Here is a 23,726-nt window from a genome sequence, read left to right as displayed (position 1 = left end):
CACTTTTCCTCAAGCGTGGTCATCGTCGTTACAGATTCCAGAAGTGGGTGTTTCACGGGAGACCCAGGCTTCATCGTGCAGGGTGGCTTTTTCAGTGCACTTTCTGCCTGCATTCATGGCCAGCATGGTTTTGTGCTGCTGGGAATTAGGTGTTTAACCTCCAAAGCTGGGGTCTCTGTCACTTACCTCTGTGCTCGGTTTTGCTCGTTAGAGTGATGATAAGTTTTTTTTGTTTTATTGAGACAGGGTTTCTCTGTGTAGCTTTGGTGCCTGTCCTGGAACTCACTCTGTAGCCCAGGCTGGCCTGGAACTCACAGAGATCCGCCTGGGAGTGCTGGGATTAAAGGCGTGCACCAATACCAGTCTTTTCCATCTCTATAGCTCTGCCTTTTCCTGGGTTTCATACAATGGGAGTCAGATAGTATATGGTCTTTGGAGAAAGACTTCTTCCGCACTGGAGAGTTCATTTGTGTACATTTAAGGCTCCGTCATGTCTCTTTTCCTTTCCCGTCCTTTTTGGTTGTTTCGTTGGTCTTTCGAGATTGTGTGGCCTGGAGCTCAGTTGGGCTGGCTGTAGGACAGAGTCTAGCTGAGGCTGACCTTGAACTCCATCTCTCAAGTGCTGGGATTACAGGTGTGTCCCACCATTCCTGGCTGTATTTTTTTTTTTTTTTAAAAAGATTTATTTATTTATTCTGTATACAGTGTTCTGCCTGCACATATCCCTGCAGGCCAGAAGAGGGCACCAGATCTCATTACAGATGGTTGTGAGCCACCATGTGGTTGCTGGGAATTGAACTCAGGACCTTTGGAAGAACAAGCAGTGCTCTTAACCTCTGAGCCATCTCTCCAGCCCTCCTGGCTGTATTTTTGATTAAAGTTTTTGAGTAATAGGCCTGGATATGTATCACTTTATTTACCCATTTGGTCATTGAAGGCCATCTTCGTCCTCCCAGATTTTGGCAGTGATGATGAAGGTGTTGTGAACTGTTCATCTGGGACCCCTGAAGGCTCTGCCACTCTCCTCCGCGGGCACTGAAGGCCCTGGTGCTCCATGTCTTTCCCAGGATTGGGTTGGGTCATTCGGTCATTATGTACCCTTCTTTGCAGGGTCCATTTGACGTTGCCCGGAAAGTGTTTGCAGCTGGAGAGGAGACTGCACACATGTCCCTGATGGACAAATCGGATCTCTTTTTCCATGACTATTCCATAGCCCCCCTCTTTGTCCAGGAGAACTACCTCCATGTGAAGCCTGTGGCTGCAGGGTAAGCACTGAGGGCAGGCAGTGAGGGCAGGTTAGGACCCTCCCGCACGGCGGAGGCCGCGCACGCATGTGCGTGCAGAGCGGCTGGGAGGGAGAGTGTAACCCGGACTGGTTCTTCTCCGCAGGGGGGACATGAAGAAGCACCTGATGCTCATAAGCCGGGCCGCAGACAGCATTTGTGACGGTGACTTAGTGGACAGTCAGATCCGGAGTAAGCAAAACTGGAGTCTTCTGCCCACACAGGTGAGTGTGGGCCTGCCTCGGCTGGAGAAGGCTCTCACGGTTCCTGTATTCATAGTTAACATTTATTTTACGTGTGCAGGGTTTTGCCTGCATGGGTGCATGCTGGTGCCTGTGGAGCTCAGAAGAGCACACCAGCGCCCTAGAAATGGAGTTACTGATGGTTGTGAGCTGCCATGTGGGTGCTGGAAACCAAACCAGGTCCTCTGGAAGAGCAGCCAGTGCCCGTAACTGCTGAGCCGTCTCTGGTCTTTGTGGCAATTACTGACTGTTTAGAGAAAAATACTCTGGTCGCTGTTGTCTTTATTTGTTCAGAAGTGTTTTAATGTAGCGGAGGAATGGGAATAAGAAGTCTAGGTGTCAGCTCTAGCCACAGGTGGCCATCAGGAGTGTCATCTGCGGTTCTGCCTGCAGAATCTTGGTGCGTTTGTGGCGTCTCGGAAGGAGGTGCAGAGTCCCTCCCAGAACAAGTACAGCCAGGGCAGGGATCACAGGCTTCTTCCTTGTTGCAGAGGTCAGTTGATGTGAGGTGCCGTGAAAACAGATTCACTATACACTTGATCTTTAAAAGCATCCTTATTCCAGAGCCTTGTGCGTGCAAGACAGCAGCCCTCTACCACTAATGCGTCCCGCAGCTCTGAGTTTGCTGTCTGCTCAGCAGCATCACTGGTCTGAGGAACAAACACGGTTTCCAGAAAACTGCCCTCTCTGTTCTGTTGTTTAAGTCCTGAGCTGTGGTGCTCTGGTTAGCCTGGATTCATTCTGTAACCAAGCTGCTCTCAGACTTGTGGCTGCCCTATGTTGGTCTCTCCAGGTGAATATCACCACACCCGACCTTCTCTCAATTGTACCCATACATTGGCTTGAAAATCAAAAAAGTGCAGATCTGTTTACTTTTATAAAATTGGTACAAAAAAGTTTCCTTTCCTTAGTGGTTGTACATTTGAGATTTTATCTTAAAGAAGTAATATTAAGCTCAGAAACAGCACTATATCACACTGTTCTCCAAGCATCAGTTTTGGTAGGAAAACATCGCAGGAAGCTCCCGTGCCCAGCTCCAGGGTGGTTCACAGAGATTACCTAAGGGAAACTTGTGAGAAAATATTAGACCAAGACAGGATACAACGTTTATGGAAAGTTTAATTCAAGCCTTCAGAAAACTGAAAACGCTGGCCAGAGAAGACGTCTCAAGTCACACTACCCCTCCCCTTTGCCTCTTGCTGGTGGCAGTTTAGTGTGTTCTCACCTCGCCAGTTCACACTCTCATCGCCCTGTGCCTTCGCTTGCTTATGCTGAAGATGACCACATTCCCCTTAGCGATTCTGCCTTATGGTATTGGCATCAGGGAAATGATGGGTCATGGAGGTTGGCTGGTCGAGGCCGCAAGGTGTCCTGAGACAGTTTTAGACCAGGGTGGATTGCAGTCTCTGTTTTCATTCCCTTCCTCTTCTCTCCACTTCACCTCTGTGCACTGGTGTCTGTGTGTGCACGCACATCTGTGTGGAGGCCAGAGGCCAACCTTGGGAATTAGTCATCAGGTGCTGTCTACCTGGGTTTTTGTTTGTTTTGTTTTGTTTGGTTGTGTTTTGAGCAGGGTCTTACTGTGTAGCCTTGGTTGGCCTGGAGCTCTCTTTATAGATGAGACTGTCCTTGAACTCAGAGAGATCTGCCTGTTTCTACCTTCTAAGTGCTGGGATTAAAGGTGTGCACTGCTATACTTAGTTTTTTTTTCTTGTGTGTGTGTATACACATGCATGTAGCTGTCTGTCTGTGTAAATGTATGCTGTGTGTGTGTGTGTGTGTGTGTGTGTGTGTGTGTGTGTAAGCAAGCCAGAAGAGGGCATCGAATCCCCTGGAGCTGGAGTTAGAGGTGGCTGTGAGCCACACCACTAGTTGTGCTGGGAACTGAACTTGTGTCCTCGGAAGAATAATAAGCACTTTTTTTTTTCTTTTCAAGAGAGGGTTTCTTTTTGTAGCCCTGGTTGTCCTGGAACTCACAGAGATCCGCCTGCCTCTGCCTCCTGAGTGCTGGGATTAAAGGCGTGCGCCACCATGCCTGGCCAGTAAGCGCTCTTACCTGTTGAGTCATCTCTCCAGCTCCCCCGTCTGTCTGTTTATCCATCCATCCATCTATCTATAGTAGATGACTGTCTGTCTGTCTGTCTCTGTGTGGCTACGTGCATACAAGTGCCGGTACCCAGGGAGGCAAGTCTATTGGACCTTCCTGGAACTGGTGTTAGAGGCAGCCCAGTGTGGGCACTAAGAACTAAACCAGGGTCCTCTGGAAGAGCACTAAGTAGTGTTAATGACTGAGCCATCTCTCCAGCCCCCGGGTAATAGAGCTGGGGTCTCTTGATGGCCTGGAGCTTGATTAGGCTACAGTGGCTGGTCCCTGAGTCCCCAGGATCCTCTTGTCTCCTCTCCAGTGTTGGGGTTACAAGCCTGCATTATAATGCCTGGCTTTTCCATGGCTGTTGGGATCCAACTCAGGTCCTCATGCTGGGCTGGCAAGCACTTTACTAAACTCTGCCCAGTCTCTATTCTGTTGTGCCAGTCCACTTTTGAGTGCTATAATGCACTGACCACAAACTAGGTAAACCGTAAAGAAAAGTTTCTTGAGCTCACCGTTTTGGGAGATGAGGAGCCTGTGTCTGGTGATGGCCTCCTTGCGTAAAGAGTGCTGAGGTGGTAGAGTGTATCATGGCGGAAGGTGGACGTGTGCTTGATCTCTCTTTCTCTTATAGAGCATCCGGCATTCACTTAGGAGAGCTCCATTGTAGTGACTTTCCCTATTCCAAATCACTTTGCAGTGACCCTACCTTCAGAGTTGGGTTAAGTTTCCACCTCTTCATACCTCCCAATGGGGAGGAGAGCTGCTAAAGAAATAACTTTAGACCACATTTAAATTCTGGACTATGGCCGGGCGGTGGTGGCGCACGCCTTTAATCCCAGCACTCGGGAGGCAGAGCCAGGCGGATCTCTGTGAGTTCGAGGCCAGCCTGGGCTACCAAGTGAGTCCCAGGAAAGGCGCAAAGCTACACAGAGAAACCCTGTCTCAAAAAAACCAAAAAAAAAAAAAAAAAAAAAAAAATTCTGGACTATGTTTGATTTTACCCTCTCCCAGGCCATTTATGCCAGTGTTCTTCCTGGAGAGTTGATGAGGGGCTATATGACTCAGTTTCCCTCCTTCCCAAGCTGGCTGGGGAAGTACTCCTCCACGGGCAAACATGATCGGATTGTTCAGGACCTCGCCTTGCACATGAGTCTCAGGTAAGTGAATTCGTGCATCCCTGTTATTTTGGTGGTAGGTGCATTGCCCTACTCCGTAAGGATGGTACGCGCTTGAAGACGGCTTGAAGTTTGAGGTTTGACGGTATTGCTCATCAGCTAAATGATCCTGGATAAGTTCCTGCCATTTGGCCTGAATCCTATCCTCTGATGTCAGCATGAAACTTAAAAAAAAAAACAAAAAACAGACAGATGGCAGTTGTGTCCTGATTTAAGGGACATTTTTTAAAACCATCTGAGGTCTGCTATTTTTTGTTATTGGAAGCATGTCTGTTTTAGTGGTATAACACTGCTCTTCAGAATAGTTAATGTGAAGAAACAGCTTCTACCTGTTTTACTAGAAAGCTGACCCAGTCCTGACTGAGATAGGGACACAGGTTGGCACACGCAGGAGTGTCATTATCTGCCATGCGGATAATGAAGGTGAATACACTTGGAAATGTTTAAAGTTCAAAAGTACTCGAGTTTGTCACAGTTTATTAATGTTTATAAGCTTTTCAGTGTGAAAGATCTGCTTATGCCCACGAAGGCTGCTGAAGAATCCCATTTCCATTTCTGGCCTGGCTGTTACTGCTGGATCCAGATCCACCCTGGCCACTGTGTAAAGGCGAGGCAGTTCCTGGCCTGGGAAGTTTCGGTTCCCTTAAATTCCCTCGTGCGACCTCATGGCAAGAGTCCTGTTCCACCCTAGCTGTCTGTTGCTGCTCTAACACCGAGTGATTAAAACCACCCGAAGTTACTGTCTCCCTGAGGGGTTCTCTGGGTAGGCACAGTGCCGTCCCCAGGTCCTTATAAAACGGAGGCTGCTCCGTCAGAGTGAGGGAGATCTGGAGGACTGTTCTGTGGCATGGGAGACGGGGGAGCCCCCAGGCTGTTTGGGGCTTGCTGGAATTGCCAGTGTCACTTCCACACCCAGCCTGAGGTCCTCCAGCTTGAAGTACCTGGGATGATATTGCCAGGCTAGAGGCAATTGTAAAAACTTAGAATGGTGGCATTACAAATATTATTTTGCTCAGTTTTTTACCTTAAGGGACTGCCAGTATTTGGGAGAGGAAAAAGTCATTTCTTTATTTTTTGGGTTTTTTTGAGACAGGGTCTCTGTATAGCCCTGGCTGGGTTGGAACTCACTCTGTAGACCAGGCTGGCTTTGAACTTACAGAGATTCGCCTGGCTCTGCCTCTGGAGTACTGGGACTAAAGGGTTGTGCCACCACGCCAGCCCAGAAAGTTAATTCCTGATAACATTCTAGTTCTCAGCAGCCCAGAACCTGTTTCCCTGCTTCCTCTGGATGGCATAGACTATTCCCAGCTTGGCAAGCACACGCTCTGCAGTTGTGGGGTTTAGGAAAACCCTGCCCTGGGAGGCTCAGAGTGTAGACATGAGGAAGTGCACAGGAGGTGTTTATGTACAGTCTTGTCTGTTAGAGTCAGACCTAAGAGTCACACACCTACTCCTGCAGGACTGGCACTAATGTAGGAAATCTCACTGCTCTTTCCGATGCCTTTAGTGTTTGGGACTGGGAATGACGTGCTGATACATATGGCTGTGGTGGGGCTAAGCACAGAGACACAGTTGTTGGGGTGTTCGATGGAGTCAGATGGAGTAGAACCAGTGTTTGCTTGGCTGTCAGAGCAAAGACGTGGAAAACTGCCTTGGAGCCGAGTGGGTGGAGTGCTGGATGTCCCAGTGCCCTGTTAACGGCAGGCGGCCCACCGAACATTATTAGACTTGGACCGGCAGTGTAGGGTGGATGCATAGGAACACATAGCTAACTTACAAGTTCTGGTTTATTGGTTAAGTTACAATGCTTATTGAAATTTATATCTATGTAACCCTGTCCGGCCTGGAGCTCTCCATGTAGACCAGGCCAGGCCAGCCTTGAATTCCTGGAGAGATCTTCCCGCCTCTTCTTCCAGAGCACTGGAGTCAAAGGCATCCACCACCATACCTGGCCAAAACCTTTTCACATTTCAGGTCATCGATTCTGTGACTTGAATTCTGTGTCTGTTTTTAGGGTCTCATTTTGAATACAGTGTTCTGCTAGATGTTGAAGGAGCTGCTATTGGTCGGTTGATGATGTGTGTCCGTCTGCATGCTAGAGTGCTTGTGGAGGTCCAAGGATAGAGTTGGTCCTCTCCTTCCCTTGGAGGTCCTGGGGTCCAGCTCAGGTCATCAGGCTTGCATGGCAAGTGCCTACGCCCACTGAGCCATCTGGCCGCCCTAAGAGCTGTTTCCCTAAGGACAAAATACTGTTCATTAAAAGGATCTGTGAAATAATTTACATGTTTTAAAATAATTACATGTTGAAAAGATAAAAAAGCCTTGGAACTGTGCCTGGTTGACTGGTGGTGATGATCTAAAGTGGGGGGTTGGTAATGGGGTGCCATTGAAACGATTGAAAAATGAAGATGTGTGTCCTGTTTCAGAACTTACTCCAGCAAAAGGACAGTGAACATGGATTACCTGTCACACATCAGAGATGCCCTTGTGCGACCCTTGGCCTCACAAGGGGTAGAAGGAGTTCAGCATGTTGTCACACTTATGGACACCTACTATTTGATGAGAGAAGACTTTGAGAATATCATGGAAGTTAGCAGCTGGGGTGGCCAGCCCAGTCCCTTTTCCAGGCTGGATCCCAAGGTGAGATGCACCGCCCACTGCCCACAGTTGCTGGTAATGAGCATGCTGTCCAGCAGTGCTTGAGGGGTGTTCTGTTTGCTCTGGACAGTTGGTTCCGCCTCCCTGAATCTTCGCTGCCTTTTTGGCCTGTGCTTTCCAGAGACGGTATTTCAGGCTAGTGCTCAGAGAAGACTGCGGGATCCGACACTCCAGTTTGTATTTTTCACCTTGACCTCAAGTTGAGGGAAAACAGGAGGGCAGGTGTAAGATGCAAATGCAGATGTGCTCTTGATGGGAGGGGATGAGCCTGGGGCAAACGTGAGGTGGTGGTGTAGGGTAGAAAACCATGAACGGGGTTAGGGCTGGAGGGTCTTGATAAAGTTTGTCTTCTACTTTTCCCTTCCCTTTCCTCTCTTTCCCCCTCCTTTTCCTGTTTAGTCCAGACTGGCCCCGAACTCCTGATGCTCCTGCCTTTATTTCCAGGCTTCTGGGATGATAGGCCTGTGCCCCACTTCTTCCTTCCTGAGTCTACTTGCTGGCCCGGTATTTGTTCCACTGGTGCTCTCCCATGAACACTAGCGATGGAATGTGACCTCTGCGTGCCTTCAGGGATGCAGCTTTAGAAGACAGTCTCCGTGACTTGTCCTCTCTAGAGTTGACTTAACGGCATCAGTTTCCTGTTAGAGCAGGCATCCACTGTCGGAATGCTGACTGTTTGAAGCTGGAAGCTAAAAGTTATTTAGTACTCTTGATAGTAAAGATGAACGGACTGGTGTTCCTTTCCCAGAACTAGAAATCGAGCCTAGAACCTTCTGTATACCAGACGTGGACTGACTGCCAAGGTCTCTCTCCAGCTCCTTTTAAACTTGGTTTTGTTTTTGTTTTTTGAGACAGGGTTTCTCCATGTAGTTTTTGTTCCTGTCCTGGATCTGGCTTTGTAGACCAGGCTGGCCTCGAACTCACAGAGATCCTCCTGGCTCTGCCTCCCAAGTGCTGGGATTAAAGGTGTGAGCCACTACACCTGGCTTAATCACTGACTCTTAATTTTTTTTTTTTTTTGAACTGTGGGCTCAAAATTCTCAAATAAATAAACCATAAAAAATAAATGCCATGAGCTGGGGATGTAGCTCAGTGGTGGGGTTGTCTAGTGTGCACAAGGCTTACACCGGATCTCTAGTAACACATGGACACCAGATGTCTCTAGAGAGACTGAATAGACTTCATCTCTATTATGTATGTAACTGTTTTGCAAATAGTTTAAAGGGATTTCCTCCGTTTCTCAAAACTTCAGCTTGACTGATGTAAATGAATTGCCCAGCACTCAGGTAACCACTTCCCTCTGTATTTCAGGTGAAAGCAGCCTTCACAAGAGCTTATAACAAGGAGGTCCATCTGACCCCATACTCACTTCAGGTAGTAAAGACATTGAGACTCAGCACAGGCCCAGCACTGGATTCTGAATACCATGAAGAGTTACAAGAAGAAGACAGTCAGTCTGATGAGAAAGAGCAGGATGCAATAGAGACCGATGCCATGATCAAGGTAGTGTATGCAGCTATGGACAGGGTACCTCCAAGGAGAGGACCTTTTCCTCTGGGTAATGTGCCTTGGGAGTACTGAGTTCTGTTCCACATGTAGCAGGGTAAGCTGAAAATAACAATTCTGTCTTGCTCATTGTAATCGAAGGTGATGGGATGCGTTTTATTTAACACACACACACACACACACACACACGCGCGCGCGCGCACACACACAATTATTTTTTAAAATCCATTCATCCATCCATCCATTTTTATGTTTTTTTTCAAGACAGGTTTCTCTGTGTAGCCCTGAGTATCCTGGAACTTGCTCTGTAGACCAGGCAGGTCCTGAACTCAGAGATCCCCCTGCCTCTGTCTCCCAAGTGCTGGGATTAAAGGTGTGCACCACCATACCTTGCAATTTCATTTTTATAAAGTAAACTTACGGTAGTGAAAGTGCCAATCAGCAAGAACATAGGCCATCATTGTGATGGTCATGGTCATGTGCACTGTAAGAACATGTGTGTAGCCGGGCGGTGGTGGCGCACGCCTTTAATCCCAGCACTCGGGAGGCAGAGCCAGGTGGATCTCTGTGAGTTCGAGGCCAGCCTGGGCTACCAAGTGAGTTCCAGGAAAGGCGCAAAGCTACACAGAGAAACCCTGTCTTAAAAAAAAAAAAAAAAAAAAAAGAACATGTGTGTTGAATGTGTTCATGTGTGTGTGTGCTTCTCTTTCTGTTACCTTAGTTTTTGAGACAGGGTCTCTCCCTGAACTTGGAGCTTGCCGCTCTGGCTGGATGGCTAGCCAGTGAGTCCTCAGATCTACATGCTGTTTCCCCCACTCCCTACCACTGAGGTTAGAGAAGTGTGCTACCTGCCATACCCTGCTTCATGTGTGTGTTGAGGGTCTCAGCTCAGGCCTTCAAGCTTGTGCAGCAAGTATGTACCCACCGAGTGGTCATCACCCCTGCCCAGAGTACTGTTTATACTTACTTGGTGATTGGTGTATGCTTTCATATCACAGGGGCATCTTATAGCATAAACAGAAAAACGTTTTAAACAAACCTGTTGCTCACTTTTGTTATTTGCCTGTAAGAATTTCTCTGAGAAAAACTTGGTAATTTGTCTCTGCTGGTAACGATTTGAATGAGGCACGGAAGCAGCCAGCTGTTCACAGCTGCCAGGGCGAAGGGTGCAGCCTTCTCTCCTGCACCGTGTGTGCGGTTCTGACTCCTCCTGGGCTGCGTGTCGTCTGTAGGAACAGGCCCTTTGCAGTTGAATTGGCTCCCTCTCTCCTCGTCTCTCCCCTCATCACAAAGCGAGTATGCTTAGATCCTCCGTGAGAGGCTAAAAGGGAAGGAAGTTCGTCACGTAGACGTTGTCATATCTGTCAGCTGCCCCTCCATTATTCTGGCTTTCCTAAGAACACCGTGTTCTGAGTGCAGGAAACTGCCTTAGACGGGGCGCACCTTAGTTCTAGGTCTGAGTCGGTGTCCTCTGCGCTGCCACCTCTCAAGGCTCTAAGAGGAGGCGTGGTTGGTGCCCTGGGGGCAGCGGTAGAGACCTGTGACCTTGCGTTTCTAATTAAATTGTGGGCAAAGATTATGCTGTCGTTTCGTTTACCTACCGTTTGTGTTATCTCTCCTCCACAGAAAAAGACAAGATCTTCAAAGCCTTCAAAACCAGAAAAAGACAAGGAGTCCAAAAGAGGAAAAGGAAGAAGCTGGAAGAAATGAACCCGTTGTTGAGTTCCAATAGCTGCTTTTCACTTACCCTCTCGGCTAGTCCAGCTGGTCCAGAGAACGGAAGCCTTCCCTTTGCCAGAGTAACCATGTGTAGACAGTGGGGTGGGTGGCCTGCTGGTCCCCTTACAAAGGACGGTACAGCTAGACGGTCGGACTAGCCAGCTCTCACGCACCTCTTATAGAGGTGCAGAGGACTGCCCCAGGCCTGCACTGTCCCTGCCCACCGATTAGATTGCTGGGATCCAGGGTGACTGTAGACTCAGTACTCAGTCCCCACACAGGCTTTGAGCCGGATGTTAGTTAACCATAGCCAGTCTGGGCAGTGGAACAGAGAGGCATCCTTGTAGCTTAAGTTTCTCCTAATGGCCGTTAAGAGGACCAGTGCTGATTTTTTTAAAAACATGGTAGTTCTTATTTTATGGTGAAATTCTGTAAATAAACCTTAATACAAAGCAGCTACCACCTGGAGCTGAGCATTCTTGGTCCATTTTCAGGTATCTTGCAGAGTATGAATCAAGAACCAAATGTCCATGTAATGCATGGATCATTCTTAAGATTGGCATCTTGTACAGCCAGATGTTACGCTGGTATGTTCCTTCCCTGGTTACTTTGGTTGGATTAAAACATCCGGCATACCCTGTGACTTGAGGGTCTGCAGGTGAGGAGCTAGAATCCCAGCATCCCTTTGCACTGACCACGTTGCTGCTGTAGTCTCAGAGGCCTCTTGGCTAGTCGGGTGTGCAGACACTGGACTGCCACACATTCCTGTCTTCCTGCAGTCTCAGCCTTCGGGGGAAACCATAGCGTCCAGGATGGGGCAGATTCACAGGCTGGTCCATTATGGCTGGAGGTACTGTCCGTGATGGGGTTCATATCCCTACTGAAGTTTCCAATGTATCTAGAACTGTGCTTGTTGAAGGACCCTGGGGCCATTGATGTAACCTGGCCTTTAGGTGTTTAACTATTTTTAAATCAGCAAGTGCGCAGAGGACCATGCTGCCTCTGTGAGGTATATGCCAAAAAGAATATAAGGACCATGCTCTGCCCGGAGGATGCATGGCCTTGTTGGGAGAGGAGACAAAGTCCTGGAGACATTGCAAGTGTAATAACGAGTGTGAAAAAGTGTGTTTCCTGGAAATGGGTTCATTATGGAAATAAACTGCCCTGAAGCCTGAGCCTCTGAGTCCTGCCCTCACTTCTCTGTTGACACTTGGCTGCTGCACGGACGGTTTCCTCACTAAGAGGAGACTCGTGTGCACGTTCATCCATGCACGGACAGACATTCCTCAGACGGACAGACATTCCAGGAAAGGCCCAGTCTTCTGCTTGCTTTCAGAACAAAAAAGTGGTGTTTCCTTATTTAATATAGTTACAATTTCAATTATGAGTGCTGTAAGCAAGCTGTAAAGACAGTTTCTTTTAGAGTGTTGACCTGTTGAAGTTATAAACAAATGAATTCCTGACGTTCTAGAATGAGTGTGCTCACAAGTGAAAGCTGAGGCCCGTAAATCCCAGAATACAACGGGCTTGGCTTCACAGATGCCAGGTGGCTGTGACTCTTCCTCAGTGGGGTGAGGAGGTAACGGGAGGCTTAGGACTGGTGACCTCTCCTTAAGGTGTACCGCTTAGTGAGCCCCCAAGAAGACATGTTTCCGGGGAAACTAAAGGAGTTAATTTCACAGTAGGAATTCCATCGTCAGCAGAATGAGCAGACAGATACTACGTTTATTCACTTTGTAAAGAGGATTGTCTTTGGTGTTTTGTTCAAGGGACAGACCCTGCAGTGTTCTGTCCGTCCTGGCCAGACTTTATAAGGCTCCAAGCCACGCCCTTCATCACTTTCTCTATACAAATCCAGGAAAATGTTACAAATCTAGTCAACAATTTTATTTTAAAGGAGATAAATAAAAAAATTATTAGAAAACTGGGTATTTACAATGAATACACTATTAACGTGTGGAGCGCGCTGTGCAGGACTTCGCAGAGGAAACACACAAAGTTCAGTACAGAGCAGGTTGTCACTGCGGAAGCGGGATGTGCTGGGCTCTTTTATCTTTCCGTATCCAGAGAGGATCAGTCTCCAGGGCTGCCAGGGGTGGGCACAGCCTCCTGAGGGGAGATGCCATCTACTCAGGAGCAACGTCTAAGAAAGGGACAAACAGATGCCTTTAGGAAGCTCTCAGGTGGCCTGCCTTTAATAAAGCTGTATTTCCTGACACTTCCGGAGCCCAGGAGCCCTACGGACAGACAGACAGCATTGAGCTTCCTGAACACAGCTCACGGCAGGCTGGTGGGAGTGCTGATGGAGCCCCTCCTGTGAGGGATGTGCACATGCCCAGGGTGCCGGGCGGGCTGTGGAGATGAAACAGGTAGGTTCCGTCTCTGAGGGAAGTTGGGGAGCAGTAGCAAAGGAGACCCCACCATGGCAGTGTGTAATCCCGACATGGCTGATACGCCACAGTTTAGGTTTCTATCATGTGTCGCATACCGTGATGCAAGGCAGGATCTGGAGAGAGCCTGGGAGCTTTCTTGACAAGGCTCCACTTTTAGAGGTGGTAAAGACACACAAAGGTATGAATTTGAGACAAAATGTAATAAGCAACTAACTGCCCAGAGGTATTAGAAAGCAACCCAGGTAGCAGCCGGAGGATGTCATCTTCTGAAAGAATCTGCTGGGTTAGATTCAGGGCCATGTGTCTGTCTGCACCCGAGAGTCCCTGAGGCAGGGGGATGGCTAGAAACCACGTCATGATGAGTTTATCCCCTGAATAAAAGTTGATTTTATTTTATCATATAACCTACTAAATGGGATAAATTTATTTTATCAATATAACCTACTAAATGGGATAAAGGGAGAAACCTTTATCCTCACACAATTCATTGGCAAAATTCAACATTCAGAAAACTAAGAAAAAACTAATTAGACTGGAGGTCTTTCTTTAAAAAAATATCCTAATAGAAAAGGTTAGTGAGGGTTGGTATGGCAAGCCTTTAATCCTAAGACTTGGGAGAGGCAGGAGGATCACTGCAAGTTCGAGGCCAGCTTGATTTATAGGAAAACCCTGTTTCAAAGCTAGGGGTCTGTGAGATGGCTCTTTGGGTAAAAGGGGTCCTGGTGACCCGAGCTTGGCATTTCTGTGCCTTGAAAAGAGAACAAGAAAGTGAAGAAGCCCACAGAGAAAGTGTCTGCCAACAGTACACCCTGAAGCTTGCATCTAGATGTAGATTAGAGAGTCAACTCTTAGAACTCACACAGGGCAATCCAACCCAACCTGGGCTAAGACCTGAGGGCTGCACAAATGGCCGACAAGCACCCCGAAGGATGGTCTACACAGTGTTAGAATATCCACGCAACTGGACCCCAGCGGCACGCTGCGGCACACTCACTGGAAATGGACAGAATACTCGGTTTCGGTGAGGACGTGGGGAAGCTGTGTACGCTGCTGGGCCTAGAAGGCTGCCGCCCTGTGAAAACAGCCCCATGGTTCAGGAACGGCAAAAAGGCCAATGAGGCGGATGGAAGCAGGCTGAGGCTAGCTCCAAGCCTGTATGTGTGTGACTGAGACCTAGAATTCCATTTTAACCAGGGCAAGTTCAGGATGTTCTATTAGGGTTGTGGTGGTTTGACAATGACCCCCTTGGGAGCGGCACTATTAGGAGGTGTGGCTTTACTGGAGTAGGTGTTGCTTTGGAGGAAGTGTGTCACTGGAGGTAAAGCTCGAGCTACACTCATGTGACAGTTGCTTCTGCTGCCTTTGGATCAAGATGTAGAGCTCTCGGCTCCTCAGCACCACATCTGCCTGCACGCCACTATGTCCCGCCCGCCATGATGATAATGGATGAACCTCCGACTGTAAGCCGCCACCCCAATTAAATGTTTTCCTTTATAAGAGTTGTCGTGGTCATGGTGTCTCTTCACAGCAATAGAAACCCTAATACAGAGGTGACCTCTCTCTCCCTCCCCCTGTAGTAAAAGCTCTTGATATTTAGCAGGTTTGGGCTTCCTAACTAGAGACTACATTCCTCTGCCTCCCTCCTGTGTGTGACCCTGTGAGCAAAAATCCTTGTCCCTGGAATGAGGTAGAGGAGTGTCTGTGTAGCTTTGTGTGGCCAAAGTGAGACTTAGGGAAAGAAACTGAGACTTCAAAATCTCTGGAAGTCAGACTTTGTACGTCAAATAGTTCAGCTCCCATTTAAAGAAAGCTGGCTTAAGGGCCTATTAAGAACTCCATATAGTTTGATAAAATACAGTCTCATTAGAATTCATGATGCTTGGCTAAATAACCACGTGGGAAACCATATGACTTGCACTTTAACATTGAAATAAGTAAGTTCGTTGTCCACTGAACTCTGACAATTACGTTCTACATAAAAAGGAGTCGATGCCAACCCGAGGAGTTAAGCCGTGCGGCCCCTGGGCTGCGCAGCCTGGAAGGAGTGTGCATGGCGGGGTCCTTACCTGGGCCGGCTGCTCACTGTTCCGTCTCTGTCCGCAGGTACTGGGTGCAGTCGGAAATTTTCTTCAGCTGACTGAAGTTTAATCTTTCTGAACACATGGGACATGTGCTTTCACTGTTTAGTAAGCTGTTTGGGGAGACAAATGCAGAGTAAATTCAATATATAATTAACATGTCTTTATCTTCGGGTTAAGCTAATGGGAAAACCAGCCACCTGCCTGCACCTCTGCATCCCCACGCCCCCACACGTCTTAACGCATCCATCCACTGAGGAGGGATAAGGACTCGGGGTCATGCGAGACCCCCCTAGGGGAGGATGCTCTCAGAGGTCACGAGAGGTTCTTCCAAGAATACAGACGTGGGTCTTTAGGAATAGAGAGTGCGGAGCCCTCACAGGGAAGGATGGAGGACAAGCGGCCTGTTTCCGGACCCAGCTGTGGGACCGGGGAAAGGACAGACACTCACATCTTGAATTCTGAGTACAGCGCAGGGAAGCCACAGTGCGGGCACATTGTCCAGTCGTCTTTCAACATGTGTCGGCCCTGGAGACGGAAGAGTGACGTTCGGCATCTCAGAAACACTGAGCAAACCACAGCCGAGGACAGGCTCTGACTTAGGACACTACCGCCACTTCTTGCAGGGGGCAGCTGTCTAGAAAGATGCAGCCAAGGGCTACAGCTGGGCTTGACTTAGCAGATTCAGGTTTAAAGATGGACTAAACTTCAGCTTTTTCTTTCAGTATGTGATTCTTTTTTTTTTTTTTTTTTTTGGTTTTCGAGACAGGGTTTCCCTGTGTAGCTTTGTATGTTTCCTGGAACTCACTTGGTAGCCTAGGCTGGCCTCGAACTCACAGAGATCCGCCTGCCTCTGCCTCCCAAGTGCTGGGATTAAAGACGTGCGCCACTACCGCCCGGCCAATATGTGAATTTATCTGTCTTCAAAGTATAGTTTATGGTAGCCAAGGAATGAACAAATTTGACATTTTAGTTTTCTGATAGTAAGTCTTTTTGGAGGATGGGGTTTTGTGAAAGGGCTTCTCTCTGCAGCCCTGGCTGTCCTGGAGCTCGCTCTGTAGACCAGGCTGGCCTCGAACTCACAGAGATCCACCTGCCTCTGCCTCTGCCTCCTGAGTGTTGGAAAAAGGCGTGCGGCACCATCGCCCGGCCCAATAGGTCTTAATGGCAGAAATAAACTACGAGTTATGAATGCCATAGTAAGGCAGGTGTGGCATCTCACCAATGCAGCTGACCTCAGGACAAAGGTACCAGGAGAAGCAGACTGCACTGTGCTACGAGGCCAGTAGAGAGCAGAAAAAGCACATGAGAGCACAGCCCTCAACCGCTGAGTGTGAGGTACCTAGCTCTGGAGAGGGCCTTCCCCTGTGCGCTCTGAACCTCACCTGCTGACCGTGGGCTTTCATGCTGATGTTCTGGAAACTGAGTCAGGATAGTGTCCACGGTGCAGGACACGTGAGTATATCAACTATTCCGGAGGAAAGGGACCTTGGTACGGAGACACTTACTGTGGCAATGCAGTAGGGGATGTTGTTCTTGCAGCCGGGACAGAGCAGCTCACACTCCGGGAGAAGAAACTGGCAGAATGGGCACGGGGTTGTGACCTCTTCTGTCTCAGACGTATCCGGTCTCCTGGAGAAAGCGTCACATGTCATTCACAAACACCACTTGAGAAGCGGCACTGTCTGGAAAGAACTAGTTCTTCACAGGCCCAGCTCCACCCCAGCTCCCTGGCAGCCGGGCCCAGGGCCTGGGAAGATGAAGCGCACTCGGGCCCGGCCAGGCAGGTCCAGCCGGCGTTCACAAGCACCGCGATGCACTGGTGTGACGGGAGTGAGTGTGGGATTCCCATCTCCCTTCCGTGGAACTCAAGTAAAGGCCACCCAGCGCCGCTTTGACAGACACTGCTGGGCTAGTGGGCATGTCCTAATTCTGTGACATCCAATGTGGTGGCGTGAGCCACACGGAGCTTTGTAGTTCAAAGGACGACGTTTTAAAGGTTATTCTGTTTTCACATGTAAGCCACTGGTGACTAGCACATAGCCACAGGCCAGTCCTGTTGTGTGGGTTAGAGAAAGGTCAGTCCAGGCTCAGCGCTGGTCAGTGTGGCACGAGAGCCATCTGTCCATCTTGCAGTCACATTTCCCCCTAGTGCTCTCTACACTGGAATTGTCTCTACACTGGAACTGTCCCTGGGTCAGACTGACTTGGTTTGAGGCCACTTAGGTTGACCGGTCTTTAGAAAAGGTGTGCTCATGCAGCCTCGACCAGCCTCAAAGCTCTGCCGTGGTGTAGGTAGATCCTGCCTTGATTAGCATTTGTGTTGGCAAATTTTTTTTGTTTGTTTGTTTTTGTTTTTTGAGACAGGGTTTCTCCTGTGTAGCTTTGCGCCTTTCCTGGAACTCACTTGGTAGCCCAGGCTGGCTTTGAACTCACAGAGATCCTCCTGCCTCTGCCTCCAGAGTGCTGGGATTAAAGGCGTGCGCCACCACCGCCTGGCCTGTGTTATGTCAACTTGACACAAGCTAGAGTCACTGGAGAGGAGGGAGAACCAATTGAGAAAGTTCCTCTATACGACTGGGCTGGCCGGGCGGCGGTGGCGCATGCCTTTAATCCCAGCACTTGGGAGGCAGAGCCAGGAGGATCTCTGTGAGTTCGAGGCCAGCCTGGGCTACCAAGTGAGTTCCAGGAAAGGCGCAAAGCTACACAGAGAAACCCTGTCTCGAAAAACAAACAAAAAAAAAAACAAAAAAAAACCAACCAAACAAACAAAAAACAACAACAACAAAAAAAAAGACTGGGCTGTAGAGCCAGGTGGCGGCGGTGGTGGTGGCACACGCCTTTAATCCCAGCACTAGGGAGGCAGAGGCAGGAGGATATCTGTGAGTTCGAGGCCAGGCTGGTCTACAGAGTGAGATCCAGGACAGGCACCAAAGCTACACAGAGAAACCCTGTCTCAAAAAAACAAAACAAAACAAAACAAGAAAAAAGAAAGATTGGGCTGTAGACAAACATGTAGCTATTTTCTTAATTGATTGATGGGGCGGGTCTAGCCCACTGTGAGTGGGGCCACCCCTGGGCTGGTGGTCCTGAGTTCTGTAAGAAAGCAGGCTGAGCAAGTCCTAGGGAACAAGCCAGTAGGCAGCATGCCTCCCTGGCCTCTGGCTCCTGCCTCCAGGTTCCTGCCCTGTTTGAGTTCCTGACTTCCTTCACTAAACATTTACGGAAGTGTAAGTGTAAGCCGAATAAATCCTTTCTCCCTTGCTTTTTGGTCATGGGGTTCCATTATAGCCACGGTAACCCTAACTGGGACAGCACTAAGTCCCGCTGGCTTCTGTTACCAGTGAGTCGTTCTGCCTGGTTGGGTCGAGGGTCCCCTGGTTATAACGGTCACTGCTCTGATTAAGTAGTGAATAGCTGCTGAGTTTTCCTTCTGCAGATTCAAGTGATGTTTTCTACGTCTTATGTCTAGGATTCAGTGTCCCCACAAAAGGCGGCCATGCTCCCCAGTGCCAGCACTGTCCAGAGAGGGCCTCTGGGGAGTGTTGATCATGGAGGCTCTGCCTTTATCAATGAACTGACCACTGGCAGACTCAAAGTCTGAATGATGACTGGGGATTTCGAACCGTGGATGCTCAGCCCACTCGCTTTTCCTTTTTATTTAGCTTGGGACTCCAGCCTGCATTCAGGGCACAAAAGTCTCTGGAGGCATCCATATACACATACCCAAAGGTGTGTCTCCTAGGTGACTCTAAATTCAGTCAAGTTGATAGCAGCAGTCAGTCATCCACCCCGCCCCTCCCCCACCCACTTTTTTAGTCAGCCCGTGTAAATTAGAAGCCCCATCTGAAAAATACCCCAAAGGTGTGACTGGACAGTAGAAATGGCTACGTCTGCCCACCTGACCATGGCCTCGATTTTCTTCTTGTACTTGGCATCAATCTTGTTTCGGTATTCAGGCCTCATGAGCATGGCTGCAAAGCTGAAAGCAGAGTTCTTCAGGCCTGCCCTGTGGCACTCGATCACAGTAGACGTCAGGATGGGCACAATGTCTGCGGGACACACCGGGAGCAGAAAGGAGACATGTCTCAAAAACAAACTGAGCGAGAACAAGGTGGTGAATTCCTACAAGGGCCAAGTGTGGCCCTCTGACTTTTGTATGGCTCATGATCTGAGAATGGTTTTTACTTTTTTTTTTTTTTTGGAGCTGAGGATCAAACCCAGGGCCTTGTGCTTGTTAGGCAAGTGCTCTACCACTGAGCTACATCCCCAACCCCCGGTTTTTACATTTTTAAATGGCTAAAGGAAATAACAAAGTATTATTTTGTGACACGTTAAAACTGTCTGAGGATGAGATCTCTATATCCAGAAATTAAAGTTCTATTAGAACCCAGCCCTACCCATTCATTTACATATTGTTACCACCAAATGGTGGCAGAATAGTTGTGACAGACCAAATGGCTTACGATGTTAACATCTGGCTCTTTAGAGCAAGTTTGTTGACACCTGTCACACTGAATGGTGAAGTCTGTTCATTTAAGAATGTTAGGATGACAGGAGACAGGAAGAAAGGAGACAGGAGCTTTCCCAGAAGCCAGGCTTGCAAGGGGTAGTTTCTGGGAGAAGTATCAAATTCTGGGGTGGTCTTGGGGACCCCAGCCTACCACTTTCTGGAACTGTTGTGGAGATAAATGATCTGACAACACAGGGGGCTGCGACCATGCCTGGCTGGGGGAGGGCGCGCCTCAACACTGAGGTCCCAGCGTGCACAGAGCTCTGTTGGGACAGGACTTACGAGATGGGAACTTGCTGATGTTGTTGGCCACGCGGATGAGCATGCGCGCCCCCTTCATATGGTCTCCATTCTTAACATGAATCTGAAATAAATGATGTCTTTCATTCCTGCAGCCTTATATGAGCTCCAATCCACGCTTTCTTTCCCCAAACAGTTCATTGCTTGTGGCCCAGACACGACTGAGCTGAGATTCCCAAGCCTTGTCTTGTTCCTGCCACAGGGCTCTGCTTCCTATGTCCTCCTCCAACATGGCACCTGACACCACGGCTCTGTCCTATGTCCTCCTCCAACATGGCACCTGACACCACGGCTCTGTCCTATGTCCCCCTCTAACAGCTGGCACCTGACACCACAGCTCTGTCCTATGTCCTCCTCCAACATGGCACCTGACACCATAGCTATGCTCAGTATTGTATTCTGCCTTGGGACACCAGGTAAATTCCCGGGCCACCTTTTACCGGCCTCTGTGGGGTAATGAGTTGTCTCAGACCTGAGTGCCGAGTGAGTCAAGGTCTGGGAGGGAGGAGAAGGGCAGCCTGTGAAAGAGGTGAGTCCAGCCTGGGCTGGGAGGTTGAAAGCGAGGCCAGTATGCATGGAGTTTGGGAAGCCAGGAGGGCTGAGGCTGGGTGGGATGAGGCTGCGGCAGGCAGACGCCCAGTCCCACAGCCACGAAGAGACGGTGACAATTTACATCCATTTCTTCAAACTGTTTTTGTTTGTCTTTTGTCTTTTTTTTTTGGTTTTTCAACACAGGGTTTCTCTGTGAAGCCCTGGCTGTCCTGGAACCCACTCTGTAGCCCAGGCTGGCCTCAAACTCAGAGATCTGCCTGCCTTTGCCTCTCAAGTGCTGGGACGAAGGGTGTGCGCCACCACTGCCGGCCTTGTTTTGTTTTTTTTGAGTCAGGGTCTCTCTATGTAGCCTTGGCTGTCCTCGAACTCACTATGTAGACCAGGCTGTCCTGGGATTCAAAGAGCTCCCCCTGCCTCCGAAGTGCTAGGATTCAAAGTGTGAGCCACCATGCCCAGCCCCACGGGTTACGCGGGTTTGATACCACAGTCACCAGTTTAGGACGTCCTGGCAGCGCATGATGCTACGAGAGACTGGCACAAAGGGGGAGTCCCATGGGTGCTGGGCCATAGAGGGGAGCGGAAGCCTGGCTCAGCGTGGAAGGGACAGGTCCTGGGCAGCTGAGGGCCAGCTCTGCTTGGGCAGCTCCTTCCAGAACCTGCTCTTGCTTCTGCTCCATCCCCCACCACCTTGTTTTGAACCCTTTCCCACTTCTTTTTTTTTTTTTTTTAAAGATTTATTTATTTATTATGTATACAGTGTTCTGCCTACGTGCCAGATCTCATTACAGATGGTTGTGAACCACCATGTGGGTGCTAGGAATTGAACTCAGGACCTCTGGAAGAGCAGCCAGTGCTCTTAACCACTGAGCCATCTCGCCAGCCCCCTTCCCCACTTCTTATGCCTCCATTTTGCTGGGTTCGCACTCCTGAGCCGCTGACCTCCTTTATCACGTCTGAAGCTGGGAACGGCCCCTCTGCCTCTCCAGCCCTCGGTCCTTTGGGTGCCCGGAAGGGAGGCACACACCCTCAGGGCCGGATGTTGGCGTCTAAATGCCTACTCTTTATAATCAGTGTTTCGGGCCTGTGTAGTCTCCCATGGCTATGGAAGTCTGAAAATTAAAACTACATAAAGTTCAAAGTCCACGCTGTCTGCTGGGCCAGCTCCATCCACCCAAGTGCTCCACAGCCAGACCCGGCGGTGGGGGACGGGGCACAGACACGAACAGTCAGCACAGACATGAACAGTTCCACCACTAGAAAGTTCTGCTGAACTGTGTTTAAGTAGCTGATAATCAGGATTTAAATCCTTTATAACTGGACTTTGTGAGGGGTCATCAAGGCTGAAGGAGCTCGCTGTTCTGGACAGACAACCGTCTTAGCACACCATAGAGAGAACTTGACATCACTGCCGTTTTGGGGAGGTCCGTAAACTGAAGCCCTAAGTGAATGACACACATATGCAGGGACTGGGGAGACGGCTCAGCACACCCCAGTTCCGTCCCTGTACCAGTGGTGGGTGGATCTCACTGTAACTCCACCTCCAGGGGATCCCATGCCCGTGGTTCCTGTGGGCACCACACTCATGTGCACACACCCATACACACATGGTTAAGGTGATAAAAATAGGTAAATTGTAAACAAAACAGAAGCCAGGCACGGTGGTACACGCTGTGATCCTAGCCCTGGAGATGGGAGGCAGAGGCAGCAAGATCACCACAATTCAAAACTAGCCAGTTTTCCACGCTAAGTTCCAGGCCGGGCAGGAATAAACAGCATGACTCTGTCTTAAAACAAACAATAACCGCCCGGCAATGGTGGCGCACGCCTTTAATCCCAGCACTCGGGAGGCAGAGGCAGGCGGATCTCTGTGAGTTCGAGGCCAGCCTGGTCTACAGAGGGAGTTCCAGGAAAGGAACAAAGCTACACAGAGAAACCCTGTCTCGAAAAACCAAAAAAAAAAAAAAAAAAAAAAAAAAAAAAAAAAAAAAAAACCACAATAACCAAGCCAAACCAAACCCCAATACACCAGGATGGGATGCGGCTCAGAGGCACAGTGTTTGTCTATCATGCTGAGGCCCCGGGCTCAATCCCAATCTCTACATATACAAAAAATACAAAAACAAAAGCAACCGAACAGAAAGGCTCCAAATACACAAGCAGAAACAAATAGGCCAGCCTGCATGGGGAGATCCTGCGACCGAAACAACAACAATACCGAAAACCAAAACATGGACAAATACACATGGCGGCGGCGAAGTCTGAAGTCTGCGGCGTCTCTCCTCCCACCTGAATGGCTTTAGTGCTCTGAAACCTCACAGCTCCCTCCCAGGAGGAAGCCGCTGCAGCTCGAAGCTTCAGGCGTCTCCTCTCAGGAGTCACTACCGTAACTACTCACTTAACTACTCACTTCCTGCCCTGTCTACACATGGCAGCAATCTGGAGTCGGCCTACGCTGCTTTTGCTACCCGAGAATACAGAGACGCAGGAGCTGGTTCCAATGCTTGGAGAGGCACCTCAAGGAAGCCCCGTCCGTCCGTGAGCAGACCTGGCAGGTGGGACCCCACCCCACCCCACCCCACCCCTCCGGGCCTCACCCGCACGAGTATGTAGCTGTGCAAGATCATGAGGTTGGTCGCCATCTCCGAGGGGATTTTGATCTTCTGCGCTTTCAGTTCTGCGTACATACTGAAGAGAACGTCATGCGCGTTCCGGTAGTTTCCTTGGAAAGAGAGCAGAGGGGTGTCACTGCAGAAGACGCGACCCTCGCCTCACAACGCATTTGTGAATCACGTTACGAACAGCATTTCACGCATATGGCAATGTAACGGCTTTTCTATTTTTGTTGATGGTAATGACAGCCAGTGAGTCACTCCAGGGAAAAAACGGTGGTGCCTTAGAGGTGACCCCCAAAGTGTGCTGAATCCCGAGTCCTTCAAGTCCAGCCTCCTCCTCAGGCCCATGGTTAGCTTCCTCTGGAGCTCGGTGAGGATGTCAGGGTTTCTAAAACCTCAAGCCTTACCTCAAGCCCAACACCCCCAGGCCACACCCCAGGCCACCAAAGGGGATGGGTGTTGCAGCTCTGTGGCAGGATATCTAGTTATGTGTGAGGTGCTATCCCCAGAACCACAAAACCAGAGCCCTCAAAGGCAGTGAGATCCAGTGAACATTCCGAGGCAGAGGCTCAAAGCCCGCCACCTCCTCAGCCCTTCTTGGCC

General features: G+C 49.4%; 2 protein-coding genes across 4 annotated transcripts in view; one reads left to right on the top strand and one right to left on the bottom strand.

The window, feature by feature from the left end:
* The window catches only part of Rfc1 (replication factor C subunit 1), a 72,784-nt gene extending 60,934 nt beyond the window's left edge, over positions 1–11,850 (top strand). For both annotated transcript variants that reach the window (XM_076546340.1, XM_076546339.1), the window contains exons 20-25: positions 1,111–1,265; positions 1,390–1,507; positions 4,629–4,774; positions 7,219–7,432; positions 8,762–8,953; positions 10,583–11,850. In XM_076546340.1, the coding sequence (XP_076402455.1) occupies positions 1,111–1,265; positions 1,390–1,507; positions 4,629–4,774; positions 7,219–7,432; positions 8,762–8,953; positions 10,583–10,666 (909 nt within the window). In that variant the 3' untranslated portion in view covers positions 10,667–11,850. The remainder of the gene's footprint in view (positions 1–1,110; positions 1,266–1,389; positions 1,508–4,628; positions 4,775–7,218; positions 7,433–8,761; positions 8,954–10,582) is intronic.
* Positions 11,851–12,547: 697 nt separating this feature from the next.
* Positions 12,548–23,726, bottom strand: part of Wdr19 (WD repeat domain 19) — an 82,956-nt gene continuing 71,777 nt past the window's right edge. For both annotated transcript variants that reach the window (XM_042286023.2, XM_006974601.4), the window contains exons 31-37: positions 23,106–23,230; positions 19,942–20,023; positions 19,048–19,198; positions 16,655–16,778; positions 15,598–15,674; positions 15,135–15,259; positions 12,548–12,818 (exon numbers count right to left, since the gene is read on the bottom strand). In XM_042286023.2, coding sequence (XP_042141957.2) covers positions 15,148–15,259; positions 15,598–15,674; positions 16,655–16,778; positions 19,048–19,198; positions 19,942–20,023; positions 23,106–23,230 — 671 coding nt within the window. In that variant the 3' untranslated portion in view covers positions 12,548–12,818; positions 15,135–15,147. The remainder of the gene's footprint in view (positions 12,819–15,134; positions 15,260–15,597; positions 15,675–16,654; positions 16,779–19,047; positions 19,199–19,941; positions 20,024–23,105; positions 23,231–23,726) is intronic.

The sequence above is a fragment of the Peromyscus maniculatus genome, chromosome 10 (assembly GCF_049852395.1).
Source record: "Peromyscus maniculatus bairdii isolate BWxNUB_F1_BW_parent chromosome 10, HU_Pman_BW_mat_3.1, whole genome shotgun sequence".
Lineage (NCBI taxonomy): Eukaryota > Metazoa > Chordata > Mammalia > Rodentia > Cricetidae > Peromyscus > Peromyscus maniculatus.
Note: the sequence above shows the minus strand (reverse complement) of the source record. Positions and strands in the feature narration are given on the sequence as shown.